Source organism: Cydia pomonella, chromosome 19 (assembly GCF_033807575.1).
Source record: "Cydia pomonella isolate Wapato2018A chromosome 19, ilCydPomo1, whole genome shotgun sequence".
NCBI lineage: Eukaryota > Metazoa > Arthropoda > Insecta > Lepidoptera > Tortricidae > Cydia > Cydia pomonella.
This window is the reverse complement of record NC_084721.1, coordinates 3,474,046-3,484,056: the sequence shown is the minus strand read 5'-3', so window position 1 is coordinate 3,484,056 and position 10,011 is coordinate 3,474,046. Positions and strand designations below refer to the sequence as shown.

The 10,011-nt window shown below is 38.0% G+C and overlaps 2 protein-coding genes across 2 annotated transcripts in view; both read right to left on the bottom strand.

Annotated features, from left to right (window-relative positions):
- The window catches only part of LOC133528077 (melanization protease 1-like), a 154,791-nt gene that overhangs the window by 45,461 nt on the left and 99,319 nt on the right, over positions 1 to 10,011 (bottom strand). The gene's annotated exons all lie outside the window — the stretch shown is intronic.
- Positions 8 to 8,733, bottom strand: LOC133528074 (CLIP domain-containing serine protease B4-like). The gene is made up of 8 exons (XM_061865287.1): positions 8,531 to 8,733; positions 6,362 to 6,534; positions 5,988 to 6,117; positions 4,680 to 4,739; positions 4,264 to 4,403; positions 3,637 to 3,745; positions 2,982 to 3,159; positions 8 to 1,594 (listed from the first exon to the last, which is right to left on the bottom strand). Exons 1-8 carry the CDS (start codon positions 8,601 to 8,603, stop codon positions 1,348 to 1,350), a joined length of 1,110 nt encoding a protein of 369 aa, XP_061721271.1. The 5' UTR covers positions 8,604 to 8,733; the 3' UTR covers positions 8 to 1,347.

Below are 10,011 nucleotides of genomic sequence, written 5' to 3'. Positions count from 1 at the left end.
CATTATTCGTTTCCCCTCTTCGAATAGTATGTCCTATCCATCTCCATTTCCGTGTCGGAATTTCTTCGTCAATGGGTGTTTGCCGGCATATACTCCATAGGTCTTCATTTCGAATGGTTTTTGGCCAGAAAACGCGAATGATCGACCTAAGGGACTTGTTGACGAATGCCTGAAGTTTATTAGTTAGGCCTTTAGTCACTCTCCACGTTTCAAAAAGCAACACAGATTTCACAGTGGATTCGAAGAGGGAAAGTTTAACTCGTCGCGTGAGCACATTCGACTCCCAAACAGCCTTTAATTGAGCGAACGCAGCCTTCGCCTTCTTCATTTTAGGTAGCCAGCGGCAATTGTCTAAGTTGAGTTCAGTACCTGTTGATCCAATCCTTTTTGAGGATACTCTAATTCCGCTGAGCAGTCGTGTTAAGAATCTTGGGTTAAGTTTAGATTCCAACCTTTCCTGGGTCGGTCAGCTATCGGAGACAAGTCGGAAGGTCATTGGAACACTTAGAACTCTTTATAAACTTAAAAACTTTCTACCTGTAAACACGAAAAAGATGTTAGTGCAGTCCTTAGTTTTTACAATAATTGATTACGGGGATGTGTGCACTATCAATATCACTCAGGAATCACTCAATGAACTAGACCGTCTCCTCAATAACTGCATTAGATTTATATTTGGACTTCGTAAATATGATCGTGTCTCCTTCTATCGCCGGCAGCTCAACTGGCTTTCCATCCGTCGTCGTAGGTCCTTCCGGATCCTTTGTGCCCTATTTTCTATCCTGTTTGAGCCTTCTGCTCCTGGCTATCTAAAAAGTAAATTCGTCTTCGATACTCCTCGTCTAGGATGAGAGCTGCGTACCTCCCGCATTCTCAAACTTACCGTACCATTACACCGTACTGGTTTTATAACTAACTCTTTCGCCGTCCAGGCTAGTCGTCTTTGGAATTCATTCCCTCTAAATATTAGACAAGCTCCAAGTAAGTTTTCTTTCAAGCGAATGTTACGTAAGCATTTGCTAAAACAAGAGCTCGAATAATATCCATCATTATAATATTTACAGTATGTATTCTATAAATATGTGGTAGTTTATTGTTATTATTTATTTATGTAGTTTATAAGTATAGTTTGCTTTTTTATTCATTAAATATATTTTATTTCTCTGCACCAATTCTAGGTATCTCTGTTTGACCCTACGGTTGACTGCTAGAGAATGCCATTTGGCATTAAGTCCGCCATTTGTACATTGTTGTATATATAAAAAAAAAAGTTTTACAGTTCCTTTACATCTACATCCTAGGTAAGTACACAAAATAAATTAAATCATAATTATATTAATTATACACTCAAGGTCTTATTGTATTTAAAATCCATGTCATATATTTCGTGACGTCAGTGTAAACTTCAGGTAAAAGGGAGCCACAACGGTTTGGTCCATACGATACGAGTCCGTACTGGATAAAGCGCTTGTGATCGCCAAAAGGGACCCACACCATCAAGGGGCCTCCAGAGACCCCTCGACAAGCACCTTTGATATTGGAGTCGGAGCAAATCTTGTTGATCATCTTGTCTTCTTCGCCATGCGTTCTGTGTCTGAAATAAATACTAAATGTATTTGGGTCATTCATATTAGAGGTCTACTATCAATTAACTAGAAATGACAACTTCTTTTTCTAAAAAGATTGCCCAAATGATGACCCCTTTGTAAACATGCTGTGCTCAGAAAGGCAAATAAGGCAATAAGAAATGGCAGTAGCTTAAGGCGAAAGCAGACAGCCGCTTCACAATCAAACGCAGTTCCCATTTTCCTCTTCGGATATTGACATTATACAAAATATTTTTACGTAATTTGATGTACATTAACCATAGCTATGCCCCAACGTCGACTTTATTCGATTTTTTGATTATTGTAAAAATTTGAAGCGAAAAACAGATTTCATACATTTTTTTAAATGCTCCTAACTCTTATAATAAGACAAAAATTTAAAAAAATCAAATGTAGGGCGTAGCTGTGGTAGATATACAACAAATTGTGTCGAAATATTTTCAATAATGTCAATATCGACTACGTTTATATGCAATGGTGATTTCGCACTGGTCCTCCACTTTGTTTAGTGTCTTAATGCCCTAATTCTCAGCACATTACCAAAAGCGGACCCTAGGCTCATTCAGAAAAAAAATCGCGCTCCGAAAGAAAGTAACTGTACTTTTTTTAAACGGGCAACTAATACTCATTGAGATAATGATTATATGTGACATAATCTATGAAAAGGGACCTTATTGTCGATGGCGCTTACTCCGCACTGCGTAGCGCGGCGTTGTTTGGAAGCATCGTTGATAATGGCGTGCGTAAGTGCCACCGACAATAGGGTCCCTTTTCATAGATAATGTCACATATAACATTAACATTCATATAACATTAATAAACATTTTCGCTGCTTTCTCTCGACTTTTATCATTCAACGCAAACCCGAACCCGAACACTAACAATTAGGTTGTTAGTTTCTATCACGAATCAGTTCAATGATAGGTACTGTAATTTTCCATTTTCTTGTCACCCAATTTACATAATAATATTTATGTGGAGTTTCAGCTGTAATAATATTTTTATTGACAATAACAATATACATAATGGATATATACAGATGATTACTATAACTAGCTTATATCTAAAATAGGCCCTTGAGGCATTGTACCAAGGATGCTGGCGGCATTTCCTCGTTGTATCGCAATACTGATACGTTGTGCGAGGAAGCCGCCAGCTCTTCGGTCACCAGTTACGTCAACCAGACGTTTCGCGATTTCTCCAAAAAACTTGTGCGCGCTGGGACCCCATGGACCTAGAGTTTCAGCTTAATAAATAATGGGAAGTGGTTTAATCTAATGTAGCTTGCAAGATTAAACTCGAACATACGAGTATATACAAATATTGCTAGTTAAAAGCTTGTAAAAAATCGACTATACAAATTTGATTGCATACTTGTTGTACTGCTCACGGCAATGCTCGACACTGTGTATGTACACATCGACATATAGCAGTGTCGCAGATTCGTAGTTTTCCTCTGCTTTCCTCCTTTGTGCGATGGTGGCGCCCAGTGCGATTATATTCTGGTTCTGTGAGTCCCGGGTCACAGGCAGGCAAATTGTACCAGCGTTTTCTAGAAAAAAATAAAATAAATGTGAACACGTGGAAAGTCTTCAGTAGTACCCAAAAAGTAGCATATAGGTAAATGCCGACTTTTGCTATTTTCTTTACTTAGTCCTGATCTTATTCATTTTCACAACAAGAGGCATTCTAAGTTATTATAGATTTGCACTGACTTTGCGTACCTTCTTTGCATGCTTTAGACAAACACAGTCATTTTCTTATTACATTATTATTATTTACTGTTTAAAACGGGATTTCGATCGCGTACAATTAAATTACCTCCCATGTTTCGAATGCCGTCCTCGTGAAAGGATAAAATCAGAATTATTTTCTTTCCACCCTTATATAGCCTAAGTTAAACGCCTGTTAGAAACATAGATGCCAGATGGTTTGTAAAACTATGATGAACATACTAAAGAGGTTCTGTCAAACAAGTGCTGTTCAACAAAAACTAAATATGTATTCTCTAAGACCATGAATTACATACTGGAATATAAGTTTACAGGATTTTTCAGCCTCAGAAGTCCGATGTCATCTGTGACGATCGGTTTACGGCGGTACCCCGGATGCAGAATGGCCTCTTCGATGGGTATATCCTGAAATTACAAGAAGTTAGATTCCTTAAATTGATTAAAACGACAATATATTTTCAATCACCAACTATAAAACTTCCAAGAGACTTCAACATTTTAAAATGGCACTAAATTCGGCATTCGCGCAGCTATAAAATAAAGCGCGCCGACGGCGCTCGTCCTTTTCTCGGCTGGCCTCCGTAGGGTGCACATCGTGTCGTTGGTGCGCCGTATCCCGCTCCGCTGCATGATGCTCGCTGGTAGAAAACACGAGGAGGATGCTCCGGATATGAATAAATTTCCCTTGTCAGGGCAAACTCGAAACTGCTCTCGTCAGAGCAAACGTCACTGTTTCTTAGAGTGCCAATTTCACTGTTTCTATGTCGAACACGACGTCGTCGATGTATATGTATTTGTATGTATGTATGTTCCAACAGTTCCATTTTGTTTCGAGGATCGCAACAGGAGCTTCACCGGCAGTGAATGCGCGGCGCCCGGCTTATTTAAGATCATCATTCATTGATATCCTAATTGTTACTCACTGTTGGGGGCCCAGTAGTCTCCACATCGTACTCTCGTATCCTCACAGTAAGCGGAAGCGCAACCTTGATACAGTGGGCCGCGGTCAGTACATAGCGCTGGCTTATGAGACTACCACCACATTGAAATCGGGGTCCTGCCTCTATAATACAAATTAAAGGTCATTCAAGTGTTTGGTTCCTTACGCTACTTACGCCGCACTTCCGTCGACACTTTTTTGGTGAATTGGCTATATTCTTAAATGTCTAGATGACATTTCCGATTACTTACCGACCACGCTAAAATTTACGTCTTTTTATTGGTGAAAAATCTATTACTTCTACAAAAATGTGTTCATGAAAGTGATTTGGAAGAAACGCTCGAATCATTATAAAAATTATGGGTCATTAATTAGTAATAAAACGTCTCGAAAACTCACGAGTCTGGTAAGAAATGAAGATCATCCACGGATAGTCGTTGAATCCTAAAACTGGGACCGCTGAAAACAAAAAAAGTGTCTAAGTACGTAATTAAATATAAATCGATATAAATCGTCGCTCATCGCTTGAGATCGAGTGCGAACCTGACTCTTTTAGTAGCGTGTAACAAGGCCCGGTCATATTCTAAGTCTTTCACAGTGCGTGCTGTACAGTTGTGGAACAAGTTGCCATTATCCCTTAGACAGTCACAGTCGGTAGCATCACTTAAGATAAACATGCATAAGTTATGGCTCTCCAATGACTTGTGTTCTGGTTGAGTACTAAGTATTTCTTATTTAATTGTGATAATGTATATATTTATTATATGTGACATTATGTATGAAAAGGGACCTTATTGTCGGTGGCGCTTACATTATCAACGATGCTCCCATATTATAAACAACGCCGCGCTACGCAGTGCGGCGTAAGCGCCATCGACAATAAGGTCCCTTTTCATAGATAATGTCACATATGTAATATTATTATATAGGCTACATGTTTCAATTATTTACGTGTGTAATGATTGAACCATAGTTTACTTTTTTGTACATAGTGTTCGTTTGTCTTTTATGTTTTACTGTTGACTCTCAATTGCTTCAACAGAATTGAGCTTTCTCAGAGGGACCAAGTATATTATTATTCCTCTAAAGTTATCCATTAATGTATGTATTTATGTAAACACTTTATTGTACATAAGGGACAGTTAAAGATACAATAAAAGGAAAAAATAATAATGTTGACAATGTACAAAGGCGAACTTATCCCTAAAAGGGATCTCTTCCAGCTAACTTTATCATCCTATAAAATACGGATGCGGATATGGCACAAAATTAAAAAAAAGTTTTTTTAAAAAGCGATTAGTGTCAATTTATAGCATTTTATTTTATTTTAGGAATAATTAAAAAACGATTTTGCTCAATAATGGATATGGCAAAAACGTATTCTCAGCCGACGATAACATAGGAGGGAAATGAGCAGATGAATCGCCTAATGTTAAGCAATTGTCGTCGCCCATGGACACTTGCAGTACCAGAGGGGTTGCAAGCGTGTTGCCGGCCTATAAGATGAGAGTACGCTCTTTTATTGAAGGTATCGGTACAGAAGGAAGGCAAGATCAATCCATAGCGTTCGAAGTTTCTGGAGAAACGCACAGTTAAGGACTGCCAAGTGCCAACCATCTAAGTGATGAAGATGGAAATGTTGTCGGGTAAAGCGATGGCGGAAAGAAGCGGCAGGGATTCAAATTTGTTAAAGAACCATCTATGTACCGCCTGCTATTCGGTATCTAATATGGTCATCCTCTCCGATACCGCAGTTGTCCGGTAACAAGCGAAGATTTGGATGGTCAGCGGACGCTAATACGCTCTCTAGTCCAGCTGTCAGCTCGGCGCAACAAATCTGGAAATTATATATTAGGTATAAATAATTATGTTTCTGTTATGCTGACTTTCAAGCATTGGATATTAACTTCTCCTGGTAACGGTGAGGAGGCTTCAAAATCAAAGGTACTTATATCGTGGGTAGGTTAGGAGCTACTAACACATACAGGCTGCTCCAAAGTAAAAAATGGTATGTCCAATGGCTGGGGACACACTGTATAATATGGGCATCAGAATAGGCTATGAAAAAAAAAAATACTAACCATTCCTAACCCGGCATCGTCGAGCCCGCAGGCGTTGCTCAAGAGCTGATCATTAATTTGGAAGTCAATCCCTGGAACGCAAGATGGCAGCTTTGCCCCGCACGCTGACAGATTTTCTGATGCTGTTGCGACGGCAGCACATGCGTTGAAACTAGTACAATCGGTACAGTTTTCTGTAACGATTAATTTTTATTTAAGGGGTTATTAGATTTATCCGGCTACTTCTGCTATCTTGCTAATAAGTGCGACAGAGAAATAACCTATACCTTCCTCTGTCTTAGGAGAAAGGGTCCGGTGACCAGGTCGATCTAATATCTAAGGCTTATGAGGATCAGAACAGATGTTGTAGATTTTTTTTATAGGTATACTTAGACATTAATATATGGCAACTGTTGGTCATACATTTTTTTTAGACACGGAACGTATCGTTCAGTAATTTAATTTAATTTAAATTACTTCACGGATCTTAAGGCCTCAGTAGTTTCTTTAACAGTAGACAATCTGTAAAACTATTTTAATTTTTTTTTTTACTTTAGTGTTGATAGTGTAATATAGACCTAGAGATTTTTGTAGCACGAACAAGGCAACGCAAGAAACTTCCCTCCGTTATTTAGTTTATCGATATATTTTATTATCAATATCTTATAACTGTCATAATAATATGTCTTAAACAAATGTGGCATGTTTGGAAATAAATGAACAAGAATTACGAAACTACCAATTTATGAATAATACAATACAATACAATACAAATACACTTTATTGCATACCTCAATACAGAAACAGTACAAATAATACAACACATAAAGAAGAGGTAAACAACAGGCGGTCTTATCGCTAAAAATCGATCGATCTCTTCCAGACAACCTTTAGGTACCGGAATTAAAAAAAAAAAAATGTTATGTCAGTAGGTGTTCCAGATGCAATAGAAGAAGTCTAGCACAGAATAAACACAAAACTAAACAATATATCATATACAAATATAAATAAAAAAGATATATAAATACATATACATACATATATTAAAATACATATTATATATATATATTTATTTTATTTTATTTATTTTATTTCAAACATATTTTCATAACATTACAGTCGCAACCAATACGTCATGAAATTATATAAATTAAAAGCGTAAAACTACACAACAACAGTTGAGGGCCTAGCATCCATCATCTCACAGAATCTCAGGCATTCCCTTCTCACAGCCTCCCATCGCCACGCAATCAAGTCGCACTCCGGTGCTAATGTCAAGAGCGCATTCAATTGTGAGAGAGAGCGAAGCAATGGCGAATTCATGCGCGACAGGGTGCGCGCCGCCGGCACCGCCAACAGATCGCGTCGCCGCGGTCTTAGTGATTGCCTAGGAACGTCCGGAACATGCAGGCGCACCAGACGACTCACCAGTTCCGGACAGTCCGACTCACCGCGCAGCACCTTACACGCAAACGTCAACAAATTATAGTTGCGTCTTACCTCCAATGAGTTGTACCCTAGAGTCCCTAGAAGGTACTTCGTCGGGTATAGGAAGGGGTAGTACCCATGCGTTCTACGGTAAAAAAATCTCAAGAAGGCTTTTTGAACCTTTTCAAGTAGCAGTGCATACGTCGACTCAAAGGGATGCCAAACGATTGAGGAAGTTTCTAGCTTACTTCTTACTAAGGCATTGTAGACGAGCTATATATATATATATATATAATAAATGCCAGCTATAAGTATAAGTATAAGCATAAGCTATAAGTAATAATGTACGTAAGTACATACTTTATATTTAAAAGAAAATCCATGACACACAAATATAACGAAATTGCCCTCCAAATGGCCATCCAGGTTTCTCGAGGTAATCTATCAATTTGTTTTATATTTTCAGACGTGAAACTGCGTTGAGTCTTTGAAAACATCCACTTTTATTTACTAAAAAAAGATTTTTCAACTTCCACTGATGTAATGGGAGTACACCGGAAGCCATATGAATAAATAAATAAATGCGGGAATAGCGAAAATGATTAGGGTTGTAGGGTTACTTATAGATAACAGGATTGTCGATGTTTTTATTTTGTCAAGCACTAACAACACGATGTTCGTGCTAGGAAAATCTCTAGGTATAGATTAAATAGAACAAATAATCGGCAGAGGCTAAATTTTCAAATAAATCGTAAAACTTACTTATAGCTGATGTGTAAGAGGGACTCCAACTTAACAAACTGAGTACACATAAAATACTAACTTTGGCATTCATTTTCTTAATTATATTATACTTTATTATAATCTGCACTTAATTAGGTACTACTTCAGTGTAGATGTGTAGATGTCAGTTGTGTTGTTGTAACTGGTCAGAGTGTCCCGTCGTGGAGCAGATCCGGTTTTGCGTTTATGCGTTTATAAATACGTAGGTATAGCAAAATTACGCGCATGTTTGAGAAGACAGTATTTGTTTATGAATCATGGTTAAATTATAGTTGATTATACTTGGTTTCACCATGTCCGTCTTACCGTCCATGGGCTGTAAAAATACAGAATTTTGTGCTTCTAAATACCCAAATATTTAAATGGGGTTGGCGACTGTCAAACGTTTGCATAGATGGCGTCATCATAGTTTTCCCGTTTCTAGCTTTGTTCTATGAGATTTGGCTTGAAGATCTGGCGTCCAGGACATAAAATTAGGCAGAAGTAAGGAGAATAATATATGTGTGTGAAATTGTCCATCAAAAAACCCCCGATAGGTGACGCCACAATACATCGCGAACAATTTTTTTACTTTGATAAAACTATGGAAGGTAGAGGCAAGGAACAGAATCTCCTTAGGCAGAACTGTTGCAAGTGTCCAGCTGTCAGCTATAAATAATAGTTCCAAATCCCTCCAGAGTAGCGCTAGAGTAGCTAAGAACCTAGGCGTTATTAACGGAGTGAAGCAGTGTTGTCACATCTACCAACTTTTGGGTAGATCTACCTATTTTGCCTGCGTTCTACCTATCTACCTCCCTCGGCCTGAAATCTACCTATTTTTCAAAATGGTACAATTGTAAGTAATTCTCAATACATGTGACGGAACATTACTTAATTTCTACCGAATTTAGATTCGATGTAATGAAAACTTGCCAAAGAAACAGATTATACAAGCAGATTCATTACCTACAAACAATGGCAATCCTCATTTTTGTTTCGATTTCTTTAATAAACTCGTGTACTAACATCACAATATTAAATACTCATAAATAATTTGAAAATTTCTATACACATTATTAATCATAAAAACGTACTTGCTATTGAGTGGTACATCTACCTGTTTTTCATTTTAAAACCACCCATTTCTACCTATTTTTGCACCCTGTTCTACCACTTAGGCAAAATTGTATGTGACAACACTGGAGTGAAGTACGCTGTCCATGATTAGATTTTTTTCTCAAGTATTCTAGGTTTTGTAGCGCCACCTATTTATGGTTTCTTGTCGGACACTTTTTGGTATATGGAGATTCTGTTCCTTGCCTCTGGAAGGTTCCATAGATAAGACATTTCAAATCACTGACAGCGCACTTCACTTCGTCAATAACGTCTAAGTTCATGTCATGTCCTTGTGCTACCTTAGCGTCACCCGAGATATTTCCAACTATTATTTACAGCTGCCAGCTGCACACACTCTCTCTCAC